The 27,265-nt window shown below is 40.5% G+C and overlaps 1 protein-coding gene across 1 annotated transcript; it reads left to right on the forward strand.

Moving 5' to 3' along the window:
• Positions 1-4,733: 4,733 nt before the first annotated feature.
• On the forward strand, positions 4,734-26,958 carry kcnk2b (potassium channel, subfamily K, member 2b; the record flags this gene model as incomplete). Its single annotated transcript, XM_083934437.1, has 6 exons — positions 4,734-5,045; positions 11,901-12,018; positions 17,476-17,636; positions 20,766-20,961; positions 22,340-22,482; positions 26,608-26,958. The coding sequence occupies exons 1-6, from the start codon at positions 4,857-4,859 to the stop codon at positions 26,956-26,958; spliced, it is 1,158 nt and encodes a 385-aa protein (XP_083790563.1). The 5' UTR covers positions 4,734-4,856.
• Positions 26,959-27,265: the final 307 nt, after the last annotated feature.

Genomic DNA, 27,265 nt, shown 5'->3' on the forward strand with positions numbered 1-27,265 from the left:
TCCAGCAGCAGAGGCAATATTAAACACGTCTTCATCTTGTCTGAGTGCTTATAAATCCTACTCTTCCCAGGCTGAGTCACCTCTGACCTGTTCAAGAACATCAAACTGAAAGAAAATTCAATAGACTATAACATTATGATGCAGTCTATTATTATAAGTCTCTTGGTAGTATTGATATTTTTGTATTTGCACGCACACACACACACACACACACACACACACACACACACACACACACACACACACACACACACACACACACACACACACACACACACACACACACACACACACACACACACACACACACACACACACACACACACACACACACACACACACACACACACACACACACACACACACACGACTCCATAAAAGCCAAATGATGAAACAATAAGAAATGTGTGTGAGAGGTCAAGAATTCACAGGTTTATACAGCGGATCTCACCTCAACTTTAGAATGAAATAACAAACATGTGCGGGAGACATTTCCAGAATTTTCTGGCTCACAATCGGGCTCTAGGCACTGTGGCTACTGCACCACTAACACGCTGCCCTGTGAAGAGTGAGACACGGCTCGCTGCTCATAAATGGAAAAATAACCCTTAACAGGTCATTTACAAGCCGACAGCAAAAGCTTCGCAGGACTCCAAAATATAGCAAAGTAAAGCTAAAAAAATACATATACGTATGTAGCTACAGCATCCATTCATACACACACACAGCAGAACCGTAACCATGGCAACACAAACAGTTCCAGTACTCAAATCGTTCATCTGTAGCCTTCGGTTCCTTGCATGACATTAAAGTTAAAACCGGTCAAATGAATATATGACTTCTTGAGTGCACAGTGACATGACTGGAAGTGACCAAGGCTGGAATGGGAGATCTAACAACACTGTATCATAGCACTTTTGTAATAAAGATGTGGGTCTGTAAAAAGAAGAATTTGGAAGAAAGGAAAAACAAAGATCTGAAACAGATCGCAGAAATCATTTAGCACTATGACATACTGCATCCAAATGCCCCAAACATGGAGGAATAGGTCGTCCACCTTTAGAAATACGGAGGAAACTCATCAAATAGACGGCAGCCTCCAGGGACGCCACTGGAAGACTGGAAGGTCAGCAAAAGTGGGGATTATACCTCGTACCGCTATCCTTCATTGTACGCTCAGGTAAAGATTTTTGTCTATAGCTTCATTGACACGGGGAGGATCTTCCAGTGTGTGTGTGTGTGTGTGTGTGTGTGTGTGTGTGTGTGTGTGTGTGTGTGTGTGTGTGTGTGTGTGTGTGTGTGTGTGTGTGTGTGTGTACACAGCACAGCTGTGCAAGTCTCTCAATTCAATTAGCTGTAGCTCATGCAAATCAATATTGTACACACACTCCTTCAAGAGGAGAGAAAGGGGGCTGAACTGCAACTGACAATCAAATTACTGAAAGTCCCAGTCAGCCTGGTTTTCATGCAGTGGTCACACCTGCATGCCATGATGAATAATAAGTTACATCAGGGACATAAACCACAGACTGCCTCACTAATTCAGATGAATTGAATTAGTACTGCACTGACAACTGCCCTTCATGCACCCACTGCAACCTGAAGTCTGCTTCTGATAAGCTGCCTGTTGGGTGTGAGATGTGTGGACCTGAGAGTGGCTTGTCACCAGTTTAAATTGTTGGTCAAAACAAGGAAAAGGCTGGAACAGGATGAAAAAAAATACCATTGGGAAAGAAAGGAAGCACAAGATTGGATGTAGGTAACCCCGGGCTGTTGCAGAAAGTCAGTAAATCACGGTATTCAAGGTTTTGTTGAGTCAAATTGATGACATAAAGCAGACTTAACAGTTTAACAGTGTGTTTTTTGTTTGATGCATGAAGAAGAACATCCTAGGCAGCTTCCTCTTGGATGATGTAAGGAAGAACCCCAGTGGTCTTCTTTGTTTAACCACACATACTGTACAAATGTGAGGTGAAATGATTTTGCACAGTCTCAGAGCAAGACTATAGAGCACCTCAGTGTACCCTCATCCATTGTTGTGTGAAATATTGCAGCAGAGGAAGCCTCTGAAGTGATGGACAGCACGCAGCCCCCTCTCTCTCTCTCTCTCTCTCTCTTTTTTGCAGGAGCGCACATTGTTCACATCAGAGCAGTGGGAGTGCAGCGCATCCAGCGTGCCACACCGGTGATTACCTCCTCTGACCGGCACAATCCAAACCTGTGCGTCCTCCTCGCCGGGGGCAACAATGTCTCCAAACACCCGCATGGATTTCACGGAGACTATTTGTTCCCCTAGTCGCTTTTACGCTCCGTCCTAGCGCGTCTTCTGGTGGGAACGCGATGTCCTGGGTGTATTTTCTCCGGAGATTGTAAAGTGGAAAGAAAAAGCGCAGCTCTCCGAAGAAGCCATGTGTAGAGGGACACCGTCCCTTTGTGGGAGCACCGGAGGCAAAAGGCGACACTGACAGGAGGTCATTATTTGTTTCTTGGAGGGAAAAAAAAAAAGATCCGCCGATGAGGGAACAAAGAGAGGAGAGATGGTAGAGAAGTAAGTGCGCTTAAAACTAGTTGAAATTCAGCACTTGAATGATGAAAACAAATGTCAATATTCTGCATGACTGCGCATCTTCTCAGAGTGATGATGGAGGCTTAGGAAAATTAGTGTTTGTGTTGTTTAATAGTGAGTTTGTAGTGTAGTTTAGTGAATAATGACATTTTTCTGCCTCACAGTGTTATTCCCATTTGATTTGTATCTTCATAATATACTTTAATTGTAGCTTTTATTACAACTTTACGATATTTCTGCATGTTTAAAACCATTAAAGAGGACAAATGAAGAAAAGCCTCATGCAAATGCTCATGCAAATGCATTCATGCATTCATCATTTTCTTAATACAGCGAAAAGGAAAATATTAATTTCTGATGTTATGATCCTCTCTATACACTAAGTTGTTTGCTGTAAAACACAGGCTTAAAGGACCTCATGGGGTGGTTGTGTAATTGCATCTACTTCAGCAGGCTGTTGGGAAAACAGGATTGTGACAAAGACTGTTTAATTTTTAATGAGCTTCCACTAAGGCATTGTATTCATTTGTATTGCGGGACCCAACAAACATAATAGGGGAGATATGTAACCTGTTCGGTGGTCGCAATACTATTACATTAGGTTATTTTACTACCTCTCTATTACATGCATTAATTTTTCTTACACTGAATTTACAAACTTAATATTCAAATATTATATTGAAAAGAGGCCTTAATGAGTTCAATCCAGGTAGAAATCATGATACACCTTATTAGTTCCAGCTCAGGAGAGTATCCTAACATTTGCATGCACTTAAGTCTAGATATAACTGTACATGTTACTGTTGGATAACCACAGGTGGTATGAAATATGTTGCAGACAATACATTTAAAGAAAAGTGCTCTTAAAGTATTAGAGTATACGAAAAAGAAAATGGCTAAAGGGGTAAAGACACAGGAGGGAGTATTACAGTACCTGAAACACTGCAGTTTATTCGTCTTTTAAAGTGGTGTGAATAATAAAGGTTATTATAGAGAATATTTTGCAATGTTGTTCAGCTGTTAGACCTGTCCTGAAACACTTTGTATGAGCTGGATAGCCATGGTGTATCGACAGTAGTGAAGATAAAGTAAAGACCAGCACTCGGGCAACTTTCTCCAGATATCCAACATTTGCATTCATCATTCTCTTATATGGAGCTGAAACAATTAACAAATCAATTAATCAATTAGTTAATTAGTTAATTATTATTATTATCAGTGAATTACTTCTTCACCTTATGCTTTTGGACATTTCTGACATTTAATAGGTCAAATGTTTTTTTCACTACTGGGAATATAACTGCCAAAATGATAAAAATATTCGTATGTTGCAGCCCTACTCTTACATTGTATGAAACAGTGGTCCTAGCTTATTTACATTAGATAGATAGATGGATGGATAGATAGATAGATAGATAGATAGATAGATAGATAGATAGATAGATAGATAGATAGATAGATAGATAGATAGATAGATAGATAGATAGATAGATAGATAGATAGATAGATAGATAGATAGATAGATAGATAGATAGATAGATAGATAGATAGATGGACGGACGGACGGACGGACGGACGGACGGACGGACGGACGGACGGACAGACAGACAGACAGACAGACAGACAGACAGACAGACAGACAGACAGACAGACAGACAGACAGACAGACAGATAGATAGATAGATAGATAGATAGATAGATAGATAGATAGATAGATAGATAGATAGACAGACAGACAGACAGACAGACAGACAGACAGACAGACAGACAGACAGACAGACAGACAGACAGACAGACAGACAGACAGACAGACAGACAGACAGACAGACAGACAGATAGATAGATAGATAGATAGATAGATAGATAGATAGATAGATAGATAGATAGATAGATAGATAGATAGATAGATAGATAGATAGATAGATAGATAGATAGATAGATAGATAGATAGATAGATAGATAGATAGATAGATAGATAGATGGATGGATGGATAGATAGATAGATAGATAGATAGATAGATAGATAGATAGATAGATAGATAGATAGATGGATAGATAATCCCTTAAATCATTCTTTACTGGAAATGCAGTGGTGATTTGTGACAAGTATACCCAAGTTGTAAAGGAAAGAAATTGATCCTCATTAATCACCTCCATCCTCGCAGTGGCCACACCTGACCTTCTTGACCCGAAGTCTGCCGCCCACAACTCTAAACCTCGCCTGTCATTCTCGGTCAGTCCGGTGGTGCTGAACACTCCAGAGGACGAGTGCGACACCCGGACTACTGTCATGAGGTGGAAAACTGTGTCAGCCATCTTCTTCCTGGTGGTGCTTTACCTCATCGTTGGGGCAACGGTGTTCAGAGCGCTGGAGCAGCCTCACGAGAGCTCCCAGAAGCTGGCCATACTTATAGAAAAACTGGACTTCTTAGCCATGCACACCTGCGTCAACTCCTCTGAGCTGGAGGATTTGGTCAAGGTAGGTGGAAGCATCAACATCATATTAATTATTCAAATCTTTTCTCTTGTGTAGGACATGGTGGTGGCTGACAAAATGTGTTAAAATACTCCACACAACATTCTCTCATGTTTGCTTGCAGCGTAAACAACTGAAGAACTATTTTGTTTATACCTGGTAAATGGACTGCATTTATATAGTGCTTTCTTTTTTCTTTTCTTTTCTTTTTTCTACAATTTTAGCCTCTAATTCACTCATTCATCAGAAAATTGATTTCTTTTATTATTAACTTTCGATTTGTAGAGGGTTTTGAAGGTGCAGACGAATCATGTCATCCTACTGTCGTCCATCAGATCAGAAAACGCTTTTTTATGTTGTTTTAAAGGGCAGCTACCAGTAGGCGATTTGAGGGGTGATGAGGGGGGAAATGACCAAAGTGCATCCCCCGTGTTGATCTTCCATGCCCCCTCTCCCTGCCCTAGTAGCAGAGAGAGTGCAAGGGCAGAGGGGTTGTTCAGTTGACTCATGTTAGTCCGGTCTGCCTGAATTATTTATCTTTTATCTGACAGGTTTGTCCTTTTTACAATCTACGAATGTAGAATAGATTATGAAGCTCAACTGTATACTGATATATCCATGACGCTGTCTGTGGTGATGAAGTAGCAGATGGATAAGTAATAGTGAGTTTTTTTCCCAGAGTCCCAGAGAAAAAGTGAACAAAACAAACCAGGTCCATTCCACGTTTAAAAGAATTAACAAATCACGTACCGGCAGTTACAAATAAGCTTTTTTTTTTTTATTTCCCTCACAAATATTATGCAAAATACTATTCTCTCTCTAAAGACACGTAAGTGATGAACTGTGCAGTTGTATCTAAGAATACAAACAACACAATAACATTAAAAGATCCTAAAAGCAATTTCAGTCAAAAGCTGATGAAGCCTCTTGGATGAGAGGTGAAACGTCTTCCTAGACAAATAACCAAGTCTAGATGCTTTTGACTGAAATTGCTTTGGGGATAACGATGACCTGGACAAATGAGAATATTCACAGGCTTACCAACATTAAAAGATGACTAAATATTAGATTGGACTGTGTAGGCAAATAAACTTAAGGAATCGGGATCAAGTAAAATAAAAGAAAGAGATCTCAACCTCCCTAATTTTGACTGTGCTCTTTAACAGCCACATCATTCAGGGGTCATCCACATCCAGTGACTTCACGACTCCTCCTTTATGGATTAGTGGATCTCACCATCTACAAAACTTGTCAGGGTTGATGAAAAACATTCCCTCTTGGGGAATCTAGCTGGCACATCTGATGTGGATGATGGCTTTCTCCTCTAATATACCCGAGCTGAAAGGTCTTGAAATAAGAACTGATTTATCCACCGCTTCTAATTTTAGCCTCTAATAGCTGAACACTTTCCCAAAAAAAAGCCGCCTAATACCAAAATGTCCTCTAAGCTCACTACTATTTTTCATACAGTATGTAAGTTAAACACTCACTACAATATATTGATATGCCTGTTATGTACATGGTCAAAATGATTACCAACTGGCTCTTTAGGTATATGAAAATATGCACGTTCACAAACTGCAAAAGGACCCGTTCCTTGTTGTATGTGCGGCAGTGCAGTTGTTTCTCAGATAGAAAGATCGATATCTCGTTATCATAACAAAGCATCTCTCTTATTGTTCTAACGTTATGAGAAAGATCTTCATTTGTCAGTGTATGAGTGTGAGCGTTTGAATGAACTCATAAAAATGTCATGAGCAGACGCCCTTTTAAATTTTTCAACACGAAGCAAGCATTCAGACAAAAACAAAGTAGTACAAAATGGCAGGTGGAGTGAGTAAGCTTTACTTTGAGGGTTTCAGTGAGTCAATTTAATCAGCAGTAAAAGAACTGTGGCCCATCATGTTGAGATACAAATAAAATGCATTAAGGATAACTGCATTAGGTAGCTTCACGTCTGTGAAACAGGGCCCTAGATGTATGGCCCTGCATGAAATTAACATTTCAGTCGGCAACGAATAGCATGGGATTTTCAGTAATAAGTGAGCCTATACAGTAGGTGTGATGTTGTCCTCTCTCCTGTGTGTATATTTGTTCTGAAATGGATAAAGCCCTTACTGTAACAAGCAAGTGTCTTTTTTTAATGTATATATATCTCCTGGTAATTATGGGAAAACTTTTCAGAGATACTGTGTAAATTGTTTCTCATTGTTGTATCTCTGGGCTGCAGTGTTAATGACGTGCTTTAGAGCAGTTCAAAGGTAGGTTGTGCATATTCAGCGTAGACAGACTAGAATGTATTATTTCTAAATTATGCATCGATGTTTCCATCTTCTGGGTTTCAAATGAGTGGTACAGTACAGTGAGATTTTTTCCCTCATGTTTGAATACTAAGCAGGTAGTTTCATTGTGATCTAAGTTGACGTCCAATCTCCTTTGCCATGTTACTTCACTGTGTTGCCATTCAGTGACATGTACTGTATAGACTCTGGCGATATTCAAACAGAACCAAGCTGACTGGATTTATTATTGAGTAATGTTTGCCACCTACTTGTATGTAAATGAGACTGTTTTCAATGATGAAGGGCTGGTAACAGATGGCAGCTATGAGATCATCTATCAGATTGATATGTCGGAAGTGTACTCAATGAATGTGGAGGCCTGGACGAAGCAAGGCAGCAAGCTCCTGAATCCAAACCACTGAACGCCCCTTTTATGTTACCTTAAACACACACATACAGTGATAAGAACATTGAAGCTGATGCTAAAGAGCAAATTAACTCTTTATTTTGATCTCAACTACACACCTGTAAAGTTTCGTGAGTGCCTCTTACATGGTTGTGATGCTATCGCGGTGATAAAATCTGGTCCCACACGGACAGACACGCACCTGGCAAAGCACTCAAAACAGCCTCTGTATTAATTCCAACTACAGTCTCTTGGACCGCATTTTGCCACGATGACACACACACACACATGCTCACAAGGCAAAAACAATACCTTGTGAGTGCTGTTGTGGCTAGTAGCCAGAACGCTTCTGACACCAAAGTCCCGTCCTGTTGCATTCATACGCAGGAATCAGTGTTTTTAAATAACCTGCTGTAAAACTGGTCAACAACAGTGTGGTACATTGCATACTACATTACATTGCAACGGTGTCTCCTCTTCAAGCCAAAAGTCACTTGTGTCACTGACCTTTCCATCTTTGCTCATTGCGGTTTAAAAAAGCACATTACTTAGTCCTGTACCAGAAACAAACTGCAAAATCAACTGAATTAAGTGTTGGCTCAAGAGTTTAAGTCTACAAAAACTGGGCAATTTTCCCGCGGAGGGCTCTAATTGTTTCCTAATGCTGTCTGGCTAATTGTGTGCGAGTTTCTACAGTATATACTTAACACAGAGCTTGTTATTGTTCTGTTTTTATTCAATAACAGTCTGACTAAACAGATCATGCCCCATCATCCATCAGACAATAGCCTGGTGAGTTCAGCAGCCTTGTGAGCAACTCCATCTGATGATTTATTGATAAATGGCTTCAATACAGACGTCCCCCACGCATTTTACTTAATTATTTATACAAACACACACACACACGCACCTTTGTAGGCTCCCACTGATCAAAAGCCAAAAGCACAGGATTGAGGAGATGTACTCTCAAAGGGAGTAATTAAAAAAGTGATGTCAAAAAGCTGAGACGATTCAATCTCTCCTGGTTGTTTGGTTCAGCTTGGAGACAGCCTGTGTGGTCTTTCACTTTATCCTGTCTTATCATTTCCCTTTGCCACGGTTGGTTTGCCAAGACTTGTGAATTAATGTGGCCGCTTTGGCTGCGAAACAAAGGGCTGACAGAGCCAAGCCTGTCTGATTGTGCGATTTGCTAAATTATGTTTTTAGACGCACAGTGGATGAGGGGTTTTTATCTTTGAACCCTCTCTTTTGTCATATTTGAAAATGACTGAGACTGTTGCGGCTAACGTTGGCAAGAAGTGAGGTGCAAATTCATGCAATATGAATATACTTTTTTTTGTAATTTTGGTGAAACGACCCTTTAGGCTGTTGGGTCTTAGTGTTTGTCAGCTTGTGTGGATAAGACACACACAGTTTGTGTAAGCCTTAAGGTAAAACTACATCATGGCAACATTCACAGTTATCAGCCCATATCTCTCCACCTTCTGACCCATCACTTCGCGTTAATTCTTGTGTCGTTACATTAGTGCCTGTTCCCTCACTTTACTATCTATTATTAATGAGTTTCAGCTCTCACACACTCGATCTTTACTGCCTTATCACACACAACAGTCACAGGTTAATGAAAGCGCTCTCAGTTTCATGAGGATGATGAATCGCAACACCCTGACATTGCAGTGACCCTAAACTGTGTGCATGTGCAGAAAAAGCTGACAGTGCTAGTTCAGAGGGACTGCGGGTGGTGGTATGTCCTGGGCATGATTACTTTAGCGTTATTACTCCGTTCCTGAAGGTTTATTAATATTAGATACAAATAATTGAGATAATTAAAGAGCTAATTTCCCAGTAGTTGTACATTTGTGTTGCACCACACAGTAATTATTCAATTATTTTGATTGCTCTCGATTGGCAAAAATGCCACAGATCCATATAATAAAATCTTTAGCCATGTAAAGTATTTTCTGGGATGTATCTGTAGCAGTGTCTGCGGTTCCCAAAGGGGTCTCTTTTCTTTTCCATTTGTCTCAGTAATGAGTCTGTGTCTTGAGAAGCCACCTGGGCCAAGGAAACTTTCTTACTGCAGTGAACTGATAAAAAAAAAAAAACAACCTGGTGAGATCAGCTTAATGGAGCATTCAGAGAAGGAGAGTTTTCTCAGCCTCACACCATAAAGAACTTTCCATTTCTAGCACAGCAGAAATGCAGTCACACTAATAATGGGGGGCAGAATTACTATTAAAAAATCTTTTTAGAGTATGGGTGCTTGATTTTATGCAAAACCAGGCTGTTGAGTTGTGAAGACAACTGTTGACAGAGTTTATCAGCTGTAGCTAGCGAGCTAAACGAGCTAACATTAGTGTAATACTTGAAGGTTTTAAAATTAGATCGTTGTTAAGGGGGTTTGAATACATTTGATGATTACATACATTATATTTTTCTAAAAAACTGAGGGTAAAGCCCCAGTTTTTAGGGGCCGATGTATTGTTTTGTATCTTTTTTGGCAAGTGTAACACTATATAAGGTAATGTTCAGGTTGCTGGATTTTAAACTTCACCAAATCCAATAAAGAGCAGGACAGAGTCACCAACGTTAGCCTAAATACCTTTGCGCAGTTTATTCTGTAGGCAGTAAGCTAATCAGCCAGTTAGCCGGACTAATCAAGTCAATGCATAAAAATACACTTTTTAGTTCATTCCTTACAATTTTGTCCTTGTGTTTTTAAAAATAAAAAATAATTTGATAAAGGGATAATATACATTAATTAAAATTCAAAGGTGACCAGATTTAATTGACAGTTCAGTGGTCAATATATCACTAAATATCCAGTGTTACTATCTATGAAATAAAGACCTGTATTTTGACCATGGCAACAGTTGTTAAAAAAAACAAAACAAGCACAGCAGGGTTGAGACATTAAACATAGGCTCTGCTGCACAGTTTAAAATGAGGACATTTCTGGTGACAGGCCACCGAAAACACCGAAACAATGACGTCCTAATCCGAGTTAGCTGAAAGGCTGTTTTCATCAGAAGTCCATTAGCCTGATGTTGTCAGGCATCCTAGAAAAAGTAATACAATATGTATGATAGTTAAAAACACTACATCATGGTATGGCATGGCACTTTTTAGTTCAAAAGGCTCAGACACCGACTGTAGTCGATGGTACAAACACGGTTTATCTGATGCACATCTTTCAGTGTGTGGCTCTGCGCTTCACCGCTCCTCACCTCTATGTTTTGGGAATCGTGGTTGTGAAACGTTGAGCGGTATAGTGTGATTTCCCCGGTGGCTTAACTCCATTTTTGTCTCCTGCCATGGCAGTACAGTACGGAGTGGGAAAACATGTTGCTCATCTGTTTTCTGTACAGCAGGCTGGTGTCTAAAGGGCTATTCACATTCAACTGTGACTCGTGTCAGCGCCCTACCACATACACATCGTCAACCAATCACCTGGGCAAGGCTGATAAGCACGGTGCTGACCCAGCTGGTGTCACATCATAGCCACAGTCACAGGGCTAATCAAAATCAAACAGCCAGCCAACAACATTGTTAAAACGTTCGACCCTGCAGTTACTGGACAACATATTTCATGCAGCTCCACTGGGTTATACCATTCATTTAAATGTCAGAAAGAACTGTGTAATTGAATACTATATAATGTAGTACACTCTGTAGATGATTAATGTGTGTTGCCACATGAGTGGTGTGGCTGAATTGTAGTCTTAGAAACATTTTGAAGATGTGTAAATCATTTGTGAGTAAATGTTTGAATAACATCTATGCGCAAATATTTCTTTTGAGCAGCGCCAAATATTAAAAATTGATCAGGTCTCTCTTGTGAATGAGACCCCATTGAGATTACAGGTATAAATAAAGGTTTGATTAATTTTTTTTTTAAAAGACCCTCATTTAGCCCACAGCACTGGAACAGGCTTTGCTCTTGGGAAATTGTAACCTTTGTTTATGCATTTATGAAGGTGTCAGATGCCTCTCATTGTTTCTCACGACTCATAATTGGTTTTGGTTGGATGTTTATCTTGGCTGTCATCTATTCCCCAAAGAAAATTGATGCACATAAACAGTTCTCTGATGTCCCTCAGCCCACCTCATATCACACTCCCACAGGGCATTATGTGCTAACTTTTTTTTCTTTTTTTTACCCCCCTCCAGCAAGTGGTATCAGCAGTCCGAGCAGGTGTGAACCCTTCAGGGAATGCATCCAATCAGGCGAGCCTCTGGGACATCAGTTCCTCCTTTTTCTTTGCTGGGACTGTTATCACCACCATCGGTAAGATTAGATTCTCACTCTTTAACGGCTCAGTCATCCTGTTGTCATTGTAGAAGCTCCAGACAATATTGGTTACACTAGTTACAGGCAATGCTTTGAAAATGGATACAAAATGTAAACAGATTTATTTTTTAAAATGTCAAAACCTTTTTTGCTTTATAAGCACAATCTAATGTACCAAAAAGACGTCAGAGGCAGAAACCAATTTTGATGACCATTTTAGCATGAAATTGCATTTGCATAGCAAAATAACACTCGCGAATCCAAAACCTGCATCGGTTCCTTTTTTAGATTGTGCTTCATTGCACTTCATTGCAAGAGATTGCTCTTGTAATACAAGTCGCCAAAATTGAAATAATGTGTTTGCCACACTCGCTTGCACCCAACGTTTGCACAGTTTCACCGAAACTAAACCCTTTTCATCAGAAACAGAGCAAAAACAATTTAGCCTCTGGGGGCAACGGCTAATATTTTGGGATTTCCAGTGTAGCCAGTGGATATCCGGGCCAAGACTTCCTCTTTCAAGTGGAGGTCACTGTTCCCAGTTTGATAAGCAACTTGAGACACAAGTTGGAACATATATGTGCATATTAATGCAGATCAATTGTAACAAAAAGGTAATGAAAAACTAAATCTACATTCCAACGCAGAATCTTTTTCCTTTTCTCCACAGAGCTGTGTCCGCTGAAGACAAGTTATCATTCTGATATAGAAGCAAAATAAATGCATCACAATCGTCTTGGATAGAGCTAAGCCCCAGATCCAGCGATGGTGACTTTACAAAATAGGTAGCGGAAGGGGAGGAGAATGCTGGCTGAAATAAGCGGCCAACGGCAGGCTTTCAAAACTGACGACAACATTACTGTTGTATGTGTTGATGATGGTGCTTAAACCGATGTTTTCTGACTTGTTTGTTCGACCACTTGGGCAGGCTCTGACCAGTTGTGTAATCTGTCCAAAACTGAATTATTCTCAGTAAATAATTTTGGACCTCATTCCCAAAATTGTAAAGTGTTGCCAAGGTTACCTCTCTGCAATCCCTTATCAATTCACAACAGCAGAAATGAAGTCTGCAACTGTATATCAGAACACTATATCTATAAGTAAATGTGTGTCTGTTGGAGACAATACGTTTTTCTTCTAAAATCAGTTAACTGAACTACGACGGAAGCCTAAAGGGCTTAAACCAATCTGACACAGATCGGGCTCTTAAGGGCCTTTGCTCATTTGCTCTTTAGTTACTGTACGATATAATCTGGAGCTGTCAACTGTAGCACATTCTCTGTCACCTCCAGCTGTAAGAGCTTATTAATCAGGGAAACACAACAGCACACACACAGCGAATCTGACAACTCATCTGGCTCGTCCAAGCGGACCTTGACAGATCAGTGAATCTGTTCAGCGTACTGTTGAGCATCCTGGTAGAGCTCATTCTCCAATCAAAGAATGTATCACCTTGTGTTGGAATACATTGATTTGTTTGGTTTACAGATTAATATATCATGTGTAGGCAAAGTGCAATCTTGATGTCTATTTTGATATTAAATTGCACTTTTTCACCCAACCCAACCCAACTCCTGCTCCCTTTTCCACATTTTTATGCACTGCCCCGGGCGTGTGCTCATGCTACACCAAAGTTGCTAGAATTGTATACTCCATAGCAACAGTACGCAGACATACACACACACACACACACACACACACACACACACACACACACACACACACACACGGTTTCTCCAAGCAGACCTTAAGGTATCAGTCTGCCTGTCTGCTCTGTGGGCTGTTGCGCACCAGTATCCTGACTCAGCTCATTCCTCATTTAGAAAATGTTACAAGCGTTGCAATAACTGGATTCTGTCGAAAATATGTGTGCTTTTGCATCAGCTTAAAGGTAATCACGTGAAAGCGAAGGGGGAAAGCCTCAATGTGGGTTTTCCCTTTTGTTACTTCCACACTAGTTTACGCATAGCATCGACACTAATCCAGCGTTTTCACACCCCTAAGACAGAGCCTCGATTTGAATTTCAAACTTCTGGGATTGCATTTTAGTCTGGATGGGCAGAAACAGAATTTTTTTTAAACAAGGACGCAGACACCTCATTGGGTCTTATCTGGCACGACATGGCCTGTCCTGATATATCACACCCCTGACATCACATGAGCCAAACATCAGCCTTGACTACAGCTGCTACCTTGTTTTGGATGTTAGCAGCTACCGACATGCCCAGGAGGCAAATTATTAATCGAGCAATTCCTGAGAATTTCTGTGTCCAGCCGCTTTTCAAGCTTTACACTGTCTCTACATCGGCACATGCAGGCCCAGTGCACAGTGAATGGTTGTTTTTACGCATGTTAGGATGGATTGAAATGTTTTCAGAAATTATGCTAAAACACTGCTGAGGACAGGGATCATTTAAAAATGAAAATGGATGTTTTTCACCATTACCATAGCAGTGCTCTCTGGCTTCTGTTTAGTTTTGAGTGCATAGACCTGTTTGCATTTTTGAAAACTCGAGCATTTAGAAAAGGTTGCAAGATGAAGGTACATAGCAGTGCTTGGATTTTTATAGTTTTGCTGCACACATTTCACTCCCAGGTGGTGTTTTGGGTGCTTGTTAATATAAACAGCACATCATTTCCCCAGATTTGTACAAAATGTCCTCTGTCTGTTGCTGCTCAGAGATGCTGTTGCTAAAGCCATTGTGTAATTTATTTGTGAGCCTATGAAGAAATACAATAAAGTCCAGAAAGGAAAACAGACATTAATGTTCCCTCCCTCTTTCAGCTTTCTTTAATTGGATGGCAGTATTGAGGCAAAGGATTTCCCCTCTCGTATTTTCATCTATATACTTTATCCAGGAAACGTCCTCTCATCTCCTGGGAGTTCTGTAAAAGAAGTGCAGTCACAATTGATCTCACAGTAGTTCCTCCCAGTGGGATTTACTTAGTTTAGTGTCTCCAACTGTACCTCGATACTGCTGAAATTGTGCATCGATCCAATGAATAGTCCTTTGTCACTTGCAGATAAAAGCAAAGTAATTATTGTTCTTTTCCACCTTGGACTCTGTGATAAAGCAGTTCCCTCTGTGAAACACTAGTCCAGATAATTAAAAAAAAAAGTTTTACTTTATTTCAACTTTCCATGTGATGTCCAGCACCATGTAAAAATGTCTTTACTCTTGATTCTGTATGGGCAATGAAAACTATGAGTATAGTTATAGTTATAAAAAATGAACTTGAATACCACCTAAAACCAATCTTGACAGAGTTTCATTGCAATGTCGTTGCAATTAAATGATCCACAAAACAACAAAAGTGTCTGTCTGTGTCTTGAACGGAAGCTAATTAAGTCACTCAGGCAGAAGTCGTGCTGTCGTTTCGTCTCCTGGCATCACTTAATCAATTCAGAAGGAAGTCATTAAGTTTTTATTGTCCACATTAGTTCATTCAAGAGACAGACCGTGACACGTAGAGTCAGTAGTGTCAGGAATGCAGTTATTTGGGGCCCATTGACAAATGGGCTTGTCCATTTCGAGACCGTAGCTCCTTTTCAAATGTAAATGAGGGTGGTATTATTCATGCAGGCAATGCTGAAGTCAAGTGTGAAACTTAATTTAATTAAACACTTATTGGTATTTAACTGAGTTTGGTGATTTTGATACAAGTCCTGTTCGAGATGAGTCAGAATTTTTTAGTCAAATATATATAATGTTAATGCTGAGTGCCATATTGGTTTAGTTCATATTACATATATACATTCCCTTTTTTCTGCTCCAAGTGCTGAATTTGTCTATGTTATGCTATTTTTTCCCTAAAAGCACAGTCTGTTTTCTCTGAATCCAACCATTTCATCCAAGTGCAAATATTTGAGCTTGCTTTTCACCTTTGCCAGTGATAGTGTTCGAAGATGAGGTGAGAATATTAACAAGAATGAATCTGTTGAACTCAGTATATTAAAAAAGAAAAAACACGACAGAAGTTAGTGCGGTTTCAAATAAGAGAGCTGCTTCATCTCATATGTTCTGCAGGGGCACCCAGAGGTGTTAAAAACTAATCTGGCATCCTATCTCCCATGGAACTAATCATTAAATTAGTGAGACTTGATTGACAATTTTTCTCACATTAAGTATCACCCCACTCCAGTGTGAGACAGGGAAGTCATTAGAAGGCACCCTGCAGCTCATATCCCGAGACAGATGGCTGTATTAATAGAGAAAAGTGGACGTAGTTCATTATGCAGACCCATTATGAAGCGTTAAATAATGAAAGTCATTTTGGTGAATGTGTGGAGTCAGCTTTAAACATGACACTGGTCGTGGAGGTTCCTATTTACCAGAATACTGACTTCTATAAGCCCCATCTGCTTTGGTAGCTGCACATGATGATGAGTTTGGAGAGAAGATGAAAGGCAATGAACCAGTGATGGATTCACATCAGTGTGTGTGTGTGTGTGTGTGTGTGTGTGTGTGTGTGTGTGTGTGTGTGTGTGTGTGTGTGTGTGTGTGTGTGTGTGTGTGTGTGTGTGTGTGTGTGTGTGTGTGTGTGTGTGTGTGTGTGTGTGTGTACATACAGCCTAATGTACAGTATGTCTTTTCACATCATTCTTTTTCATTCCTGTCAGACTTGCTTAAAGAACTGAGGGTGTAAATTATAAACTGTAGTCTGAGTCAGTGTTTCCGCACGACTTCCAGCTCTCACTACGGACATTTCTCAAAGCTGTTCTGCTGCGTCCGTCTGTAGTGATGTTATAGCACAGTCAGGCTTTGTGGAAAGTTTAAACCCATTACTTCTTCTGCCAGCTTTGATGAAATGTGATCAGATAAAAAAAAGTGCAACAAATAGAAAATGTTGCAAGGCACTATAGTTCCCTGCAAAACCAATTCATTGTAACAAAGTATTTCTTGCATACTTGCTGTCTGTTGCTTCCCAGGGAAAAGGCCAAAATAAATAGTGCGGAAGAGAGCATGCACATTCATTTTACAAAAACACCAACCCAAAACACATTCCTTCAGAAAAATAATGCAAAAAAGGGAGAAAAAAAAAAACATAAATCCACATCGTAGAGAATCAGAGCATCCCCATGCGTGAATATTCTCTATGTCTGTATGCAAACTCACAGAAGGTTGATAGAGTGAAGAAGACGTGTACCTTGTAAGGGAAAAATCCTGTCTGAAAAGATGAAGTAGGCCTATAGCAAGCAGAGTTGCAATGCAGTTCTAAAATAAAACAAGCACAAAGTGTACAAATTCAAAATTAAAGCATATTTAATCCAATAGAATAGTACCACCACCACTTAACAATTAATTTAATGACTTAACTTCCTGTCTCACAGTTATTAACAGTGTTATGTTGAAAGGGCTACAACACACTGATACCACCTTGCTAACGTTTACTGACAGTTTGAATTAAATGCTGTCCGATGAGCTAATGAGCTATTTCTGTCTCCTCTGTCAGGATTTGGGAACATCTCTCCTCACACAGAAGGCGGGCGGATCTTCTGTATTATTTACGCTCTGCTTGGGATTCCCCTGTTTGGATTCTTATTGGCTGGTGTCGGGGACCAGTTGGGGACCATTTTCGGGAAGGGCATCGCCAAAGTAGAGAAGATGATTGTGGTGAGCTCTTTCTTTATACAAGCTTGCTTTTGTCTCTGAATCATTTGCACCTCCCTGCATGTTTACCTGTGTGCAAGGAACCATTTTGGGGCAGCTGTCGATCAGGAGGCAGAGCGGGTTGTCTACTAATCGGAAGATCAGTTCGACCCCCACCTCCTCCAGGCGACATGTCGAAGTGTCCTTGGGCAAGCCAAATTGCTCAAGATGGGTGAATGTGCGTCAAAATGATTCGATTACATTAGATCCAGATAAGCAGGTGGAACCAAGCATGGCCTCTGCTATCAGTGTGTTAATGGTTGAATGTGTGCAGTGCAAAGCACTTTGAGTGGTCCGAAGACTAGAAAGGCACTGCATAAACCATTCATTTATCACTTTAATGTAACATGGTCAAATCTGAAAACTTAATATTCAGATAATGCAACGGCAGCTGTAAAACTATATTGCCTGAGTTGTTCCTATGAAGAGCTGCAGCATCAAAGTGTCAAAGTTAACACTGCAACATAAACAAGATTCAGTGGAAAAGGCAGGATTTGTTTTTTACGCCGACTTCAGCAGTCAGTGCTCAACGCTGTGGTAGAAGTGGCAGAAGATTTTGTGTTGCCATATCAACGGGCTCCTGGAAAACAATCAAAAGTGCAGACAGTTTCAGAAAGGCAAGGCCAGGGTTGTCAATTACAGTGTTTTTTTTAACCAATATTTCAAAATTCAGCAAAAAAAAGAATTGTTTTTGTAGCCTTTTGTGCTGAACTCACTGCACTGCACATCTTCTTTCTTGGTCACGACGGAGGAATAAACCAGCAGCACACTGATCGATCACTTTGAAATAATAACAGTGGGCTTGTTAACCACACTGTAAGTCACACATGACTGTGCACACAGGGTTTGCACAGGAAAACACATGTTACAGTTCTGCCAGAGCAGAAGTCACAATAAAGAATATAGAATATAAATGGACTCTTCTGGACAGTCTGGTTGATGGTTAGTCATTGAGTTACTTTGGAAAACTCAAAGATTTGCCTTGAAAAACATAAACAATCGAACAGCTTTTGAGTACACAAACCAATAAGGATGAACATAGTTTTAACACAAATTGAATGCAATTTCAATGATGAGGATGTTGCAGTGTTGACATCATAAAGTCAGGGTTTTGTCCTAAAGTGAGCAACACTTACAGTATTGTCATAGTCGAGCAGAACACAGAGAAGAGGGAAAGGAGAGGAGATACCAAATGAGTGCATTTGGAATAAAAACAGCACAGATGCTTGCAGTTATACGTCATCATTTCTTTATCGGAGTGTGAAGAGTTAATTAGGTGGTGAGCTGTTAACGGTCTGGGTGTAAGAAGACTGTGATTTTAGCCATGTGCAGTATGTTGGCTGAGGTGTCATAACAACCAGCTTATATCACGGCTCAATAGGAGGATGGAGCTGGAGAGTAGACTGCTGGCGGGGTGGTTGTTATCCCAATGAGCTGTCCCTGATGATGGAGTTCCCCAATGACAAGCTGTAATCAGAGCGGGGGATAGAGCGACTGTGTGGTTAAGCCGCTTTGGTTAAGGTTTGGAAAAGACTGTATTTCTGAGTAAATGTTAATAAAGAAAACATCAGTTCTTGTGCTTTAAGTAAGTGTTGACTTTGTCAACATTTAACCAAAACCACAATCTTTTTCAGAAGTCCTGTGAGTACACATTGTAATAATGCTTTTGTTCCTATGAATGGACATTGTTTTGGAACAGCAGATATTTTAGGAAAACAAATTAAATACATAGTCGGTGAATGTTTGATCGATACCGTAGGTTCAGTATCCACATTGTGTGACTTGCTAGATATGTTAAGTAACATTGCTTCATAATAATCCAGATCCAAATAACTATTTATAGGAAACAATGTTATGTGGAGAGTCACCGGTGCAGTAGCAGAGAAACTAAAAATCCTTCCATTTTTCTACCAGAGCCCATTTCTAAAAGTTCTTTTGTATCTGCGTGCAGTCATGTTTGCAGTTTGCATATGCAGTCATGGATGTAGGGCTGAAACAACTGTGATAAAAAGTCCCTGATTTAAGTACAAGAGCCTTCGTTTTAGTATAAAAGCACAGACCATGTCATTTCTTCAAGACACCTGATACTTGGGGGAAGCAACAGGTTCATTATATGTATTATATTTTGATTCATCGCTGGCTCTGTGGCTTCCCTCCCTGGGGAGCAGGAGAGAGGTTGGCAGCTGGCTCTACATCACAAGCAACGGGAATAGATGAACTATAGGAGCTGCTGAAGTAGCTGCTGTACAGTGAAGATGCTGGCTGAGAAAACATCTCAGCTTTGGAATATATTAATGATTTGTCTTCAGCTAAGTTGGTATTGTAAGGCTCAGTGTAGGTCTCTTCAACTGTATACTGTGCTTTACTCGGTGTAGCGAGGACATCAGACATCACAGACTCACTGATGCTCTTTATGTTTCCCCTCAGAGGCACTGCGCTCTGGGCTTACATAACTGGAAGGGAAAAGGGCATGATGCAGGAAACCAGCTGAAAGCAGTCACCTCCAGCTAAAAGGAAGCAGAGACAACAGCAGCATAGACTGTACTATGGTCTGTGACTGTGATGCAAAAGAGGGGCAGCGGGGGCGCAAATTAAAACTCTTATAGTTTCAGTTGATAGCACAGGTTATAACTGCAACGGATCACTCATGATAGCTGCCACTATGGCTGCATGTGATAAGTCGTTAATATTACAGCACATGTGAGGAATGTCAGTGACTTGCCGCCACTCTGAGGCCCATGTGGGCGTGCCATCTGACAGTGAAAGTTATGTCACATAAGCTTAGCAGAGTGATGTTTGAGATGTTAGAAAACAGCAAATGTATTCCTGGAAGGAGGTCGAAGGAAGTGACTCATCCCAATGTGAAATGAGCAAAAGAAACAAAAGCCTGTAGGATATTAGAAATACAGGAAATGGGCTGCATGTCCATTTGAGGAAAGGTCTTGGGGAAAAAAATCATCTCCAAATTACACCGCGGATCACATTGCACGGTAACACCAAACCATCAACCGTACGACATTCGGACATATTGAATGTCTGTATATGTGGAAATCATCTATTCCTTCTATCACCAACTCTTTTATCTCCCACCAGAAATGGAAAGTCAGCCAGACAAAGATCCGCGTCATCTCCACGCTGATCTTTATCCTGTTCGGGTGCCTCATCTTCGTGGCTCTGCCAGTCATCATCTTTAAGCACATCGAGGGCTGGAGCACACTAGAGTCGATCTACTTCGTCGTCATCACCCTCACCACAATCGGCTTTGGAGACTTTGTCGCCGGTGAAAAAGGTCACTTGATTCTCTTGATGATTTATATATTCTTTCATATTAATGTCAGACACTCAGTTTAAAATCAGTGTACTTATTTAGCTATTCTTCAGGCAGTCTGAATCAACAAATGTGCACCGTAGTGAGAAGCCTCCCCTCCGCCTGTTATATTCGGTGCTTCACATTATAACACGTGTCTTATAATGCATCTGAATCCCTACAATATGTTAAGTGTTTCCATCTGTTGAACCAGTAATCTATACTTATTATTACCAAAAATAATTTAATTTTTTTTTACACACAAATCTTAATAGCACCTAGAAAATGGCATGTTAAAACAACTTTCATAAAGAGCTATGGCAATTAATACCTTAACTACACGAGGGCACTCAGGGAGCGGAGACCTTTACAGAGCGACGCTTCATCTCTCAATGTAAATGCTGTGTGAATTTGCCAAGAACTCACTTTTCTGATTATTCCGACACCACGTGAGTGCAGCACAAATGCCCTGGCTCGCAAACGAAAACTAATTAGCGTATACACCCTGTGATCCAGGTCTGCTCCAAAAAAATAATGGGTTTTTGCTTCACCTTCCACCAAATTTCATGAAAATTGGACCAATGGTTTTCCATAATCCTGCTGTCAGCCCAAAGCCGAAAACAAAACCTCCTTGGCAGAGGTATTGAATTCTTGAAATTACAGACATAAATTCTCTTTTCTCAGAGAAACTGAAACATGTCATCATACCAGCTGATTTATTGAAGGGTAATCCAAACAAAATAGCATTTAAATGGACTGAAGGTAGTGTTTTATCTAATATACAAAATATTCCTAGTTTAAAAGAAAAGAAAACACTAAATGGAACTTATTATATCACTGAGGTGGCACAACAGAGCCACTCTATTGTATTTATAACAATGTATTTATGCACAGCATTCACAGATGTTTAAGTTCTCAGATCGAAGTTGCTATATGAACAATATCCATTTATTATTATTAGAGCACTAAGATCAATCAAATAGATTTAGAGTCGCTGAATACTTTATTTTATGTGACATTTGATTCTTACTTATTAGTCTCAGTTTCTCCCACTCTCTCTCATTATATTCTTACAAAATGGTCTTACTCAGGACCGAGTCAGACACCCAGGGGCAATTAAAGGCAGCACTACAGCAGAAAGACATGGCTGCCCTCTGCAATGGAAAAACCAAGGCTCATTAAACGATATAAGTGGGAAAGTTAAATAAACCATTTTATTTAACTGACTGCTGCAGGCCTTCTCACACTAAAATCAATCCTGCTTGCCTCTCAGAATGATACAGGTTGTTAAGTAACACATGTAACTCAGGATTATGTAACACACTTGTATAACCCACTCATCGTGTCCTTGGTTCCGCAGGTGGGTCGGATAATCCGGAGTTTCTGAACTACTACAAGCCGGTGGTGTGGTTCTGGATCCTGGTGGGCCTAGCCTACTTTGCCGCTGTGCTCAGTATGATTGGAGATTGGTTCCGGGTCATCTCTAAGAAAACTAAAGAGGAGGTACGTGCTGATGTGCTGTGGGTTATGTCACACCAGAGCGGACGCAGGTGGGAGATAAGAACTGCTCTCAAGTAAAGGAGGAAAAAGTCAATTTCACCGCAAAGCACGAGGATTGCCTGCTAGTAGCTTCATGTCCAGTTGCTGGAGTTCACTTTTAATTCAAGATATTAGCTAAAACTCTAATTTTCCCCAAGACCAAAGATATTTCAGTCCAAAATCCTTGTTCCCTATCAATGTAACAAGCATAGTTGTGTTTCCCCATTTGGCACACAAACTGGCAAGACTGACTTCTACATGATTGATCTACATCTCAGTAGAGCCAACTAAACTACAACCATCGCCAACTATTTTGATAACCAATTAAGTTTTCATGCAAAAATGATTGTTTGGTTGCTTGTTTCAGCCTCTGAAATCTTCCTGCTTTTCTCTGTTCTACTTCATATTGAACTGAATATTATTGAGACATTTAAGACATCACCCTGGACTTAGAGAAAATGATAAAATAGACATAACGATTAGTCTAATAATCGAAAAAATAATCTGCACATTAATAGATAATGTAAATGTCTTTTTTTAAGGCCGCCCCAACTGCAATATTGCTAAACATAAAGCCTGCCCAGTTTCTCTCTAAGCATGGTCAGATTCTCTTTTAGGGACCACCAGTGCAAACTTTGCTATTCCAAACTGACCCCATACTTTTTTAAAGATTCAAGATTCAAGATTCAAGATTCAAGAAGCTTTATTTATCCCGAGGGAAATTATTGTGCAACAGTTTCGATACAAAGGCGGAAAAGGATCAGAGTAACAAAAAGCATAAACATAAATCAAATCAAAATAAAGCTAATGTCAGATAAATCAAGCAATGAACCAAGTGTGACAGAGTGCAACAGACGTCGTGGTTAAGCGTAGGTATATACAATATACAACAATACGCAGCGTGCAGTTTAGCAGCAGATTGAAATAAAATAAGTACAAACTAGATAAGTGAGAAGGAGCGATAAGTTATAAGTGTTAAAAATGTTAAAAATGTAGCAGCATGTCCTACAGAACTAAGTGACAGTATGGCACAGTGGAGTGTAGCAGCATGTCCTACAGAACTAAGTGACAGTATGGCACAGTGGAGTGTAGCAGCATTTCGTACTTAAGTCAGTTACAGTAAACCACAGTGAAATGTAGCAGCATGTCCTAAAGCACAGTAAGTGTATCAGCAGATAGTTACAGTAAACCATTAATAAATAAATAAAGTGATGTAGTGGTGGTATAAAGTGACAGTGTCGTATAGCAGCATTACTTAGTGAAGTAAGTGACAGTACAACTGAATAAAGTATAACTGAATAAAGTGGTGCAGTGATGGTATAAAGTGACAAAGTGACAAAGGAATATCTACCAAGTGAGTAACCTGACTCCGCCAGATGGATTTATCGGCATAATTCGCATTTGCTCTGCATAGCCATGTGGGAACTCTCGGTTGGAGATCTTTTGGGAAGAGGCAGAAATACTGGTTGCTGATGGTATAAATCATCTATCTCTCACCACCTATGTTGGTGAAAGACAGGTCAAATCAACCAATCAGATCAACAAAGCACATGACGTACTAACAGAGCGTCGGTTAAAGGATATTTGCCATTTGTGTAACGTGAATTTACTAGTAAAAGGGTGTCCGGTCCATATTCCAACAGAAGGATCCAAGAGAAAAAAAGCGTCAGTGAACAGCTTGCTCGATAACTGCGCTCATCTCATCTGTGGAAGCCGCCATATTGTTTACATTGAACAGTCACTTCTCGTTGCGTCACACTTCAAGCCGCCTCAAAACCAACGCTTATTGGTTGGTTTGGTCACTTTTGGCAACCTTCTCCAAATTTTCTCTGCTATAGCCTCTCGCGAGGCTACGAATGAGCACAATATGACCTAAATACAGTAATTAATGTGTCCAAAACAGACTTTTTTATTTAAATTTACAATTTGCCCGTCTTGATGCATGAAGAGACTTATCTAACAGTAAGTCAAGAGGTTTCAGAAGCCCTTACACGATCTGACAAGAACTGTGTTTTTAAGCATGCTGTGGCTTTTAAAGCAGCACTGCAGCAGCCTGCCAAACAGTTTGCATTATACATGTTTATAGAAAATAAAAACTTGCTGAAAATGTGTGTCCTAGGTTGAGCTGCAGGGGAAACGCATTAGGGGTAATAGGCCTACTAGTGCAACTCTACCTGCTTTAGAGCACTTTAAGCTGCTGCTTTATGTCGAACCCTCACTAGCCACATATATAGTATTGTAGGTGGAGGGACATTTGCAGTGCCTTCATCCATCTCCCCTCATAGCGACAGAGTAATACCTCACAGCGTTTTCCAGCTCACTCTTTAATCAGAAGTGATGAATCTCCATTCTGGTTGCTCTCTGTGGAGAAAATGCCATCTCGTGCAAGAGTTGGATTAAATATTTGTTTCCAGTGGCTGCCACTGAGTAATGAGATACCTTACTGTTCCGGCAGGTTCATTATTTACATGTAAAAAGGACGGAGAGAACCACACATCCACGCTATGCACTATCTCATGCATAAACCAGACATATGCACATCTCATTTATTTATTCTATATAGCATTAAGAGAAGGGGGGGGGGGGTACACGCAATCTGCTGTGGCAGTCTTTGCACAGGCATAATTAGAAGTGTAGCTGTGGAGGCTGTGAGCTCAGAGGGAAGGTTTCATGGGAGGTTTTTGGGGGTCGGGGGGGAGGAGAACAATAGGGCAGAGAAAGTGAGAAGAAGGAGGAGAAGTCACGTACCAGTGTATGTGCTCTACTGTACGTGTCTAATGCGCACACACACAGACACACCCTATAAATTTTATCTAAAACACTCAGGAGTCTGCTTTGGACAACAAGCACACCTCAGAGCCTTATATAATTAAAGAGCCTGGAGAAAAAGGCCTGATGCATTCTGAAGGTGAGATCAATGGTTGTTCCTCTCAGGGGCCATAAACAAACAGACTGTGTCTACCAGATACAGTATAGTCTCCAGAAACCTACAGCCATTAGGTCACACACAATGGACGTTTTGTTTTTTTATGGCTCCGTGCAGTACTGTCATATCTTTACAACGCCTCTCAACAGCCGCCCACGATTGTGTAGAAAGAAGTGGAATTCACAACACAAACCTTCTTCTAAAATCACTGATAATAATGAGCCAATATGGTAGTTACTCAAAAACAGAATCTGCATACGTTCTTAAAGTTATAGATTTATACATTTAGACGCAGTTAATGATGTTGTGAGATTTACAGGTGCTGAAAGGTGGATTGTGCTACCCGTGTGTTCATTCATTCTTTGCTCATCTGGAATGGGTTTGCCTGATGTATCTCCATCATTTTCGTTCTTACTAGGCTTAGCGCCACCCAAGACGAGTGACACCCAGAGCGTTTTTGTTCCCTATCCCAGAATGATAAGCCGGTGTAGTGAGATAGGAGAGTGGTATCGATTTTCTCATCCAACTCTCAGCAAGAAAACAAATAAGCGTATTTTACTGGCATATCAAACTATTGCTTTAAAAAATCCTAATTAACTCTAATTCAGACGCTAAACGGCCGGTAATTAAATATACCTCATAACTTCTATCCCCTTGACATTTGCAGTTACGCTCTGATTGATGAACATTTACTGCCAATAACAATAAATGGTTCTAAACTTCTTTCATGGGCATCGCTCTAATTGGACAGCAGCCAAGACATGTGAGCTGTTGAAATAAATAGTCTGAACAGATCAATGGACACAAGAGTGAACTCCATTAATTATTAGTCAGCTGTTCATGTTTAGCTGGTCAGTTCTATTAACCTTTTCTGTCTGATACTTATGAATACACTCAAAAATAGACATGAGCCATTTGTCCATGATGAGGTCATTAAGTGGCCATTTAAAAAGGCCAGTCTTCACAGTCAAAATACAGTCTTTGCTGTCTCAATTCCAATTATTTTATTCTAATTAGACATGACATTTACTTGCACTGGTTTATTTAGTATGCATGCTTAAAACGGAGCATGTATGGATATTATAATGGACATTACTGTAAAAGGAGGAACAGGCTGTGCTTGATCAGCTGCAGGCATTTATTTTAAGCCTCTCTCTCTGCAGGTTGGGGAGTTTCGGGCTCATGCAGCTGAGTGGACGGCAAACGTGTCGGCAGAGTTCAAAGAAACCCGGCGGCGACTCAGCGTTGACATCTATGACAAGTTCCAACGTGCTGCATCCATCAAGCGCAAGCTGTCATCTGAGCTGGGTATGAACCCGTCCATCAACCAAGAAATGACCCCTGGGAAGAGGGCACTGTCCGCCAACCTGTATGAGGACAGGGAGGCCTACCCCAACTTGACTCTCTCCCTTAGTCCCGTCCAAGGGACCCTGGTCAGGAACGGCAGCCTCTACCTGAACGGCCTCAGCCCAGACTACGCTGACCGGCGAGAGTTCGCCATCATCGAAAATTAAAAAATGAAGAGCAGCATGATTATGGGGGAATGGAACAGAGTGAAACACATCTGGTAGCACACAGAGCTTACAAACACATCCAGACATTTGTGCTTACTGACTGAGCATCTGTTATCGGATCTGTTATCATTAAGTGGATTGTGCTCCAGTCATTGATTGAAAACCTTGAGATTGACTTCAAGACAGATCAATCGTCAAGTTATGTACTTACATGTGGGTGTTTAAAACTCAAGGAAAAACTTAAGATGTGCTCGCTCACAGGTTCCATTCATTCAACGGAAGAGGCCGACTTTCTTTTTATTGTGTC

Source organism: Echiichthys vipera, assembly GCF_963691815.1.
Source record: "Echiichthys vipera genome assembly, chromosome: 19".
Lineage (NCBI taxonomy): Eukaryota > Metazoa > Chordata > Actinopteri > Perciformes > Trachinidae > Echiichthys > Echiichthys vipera.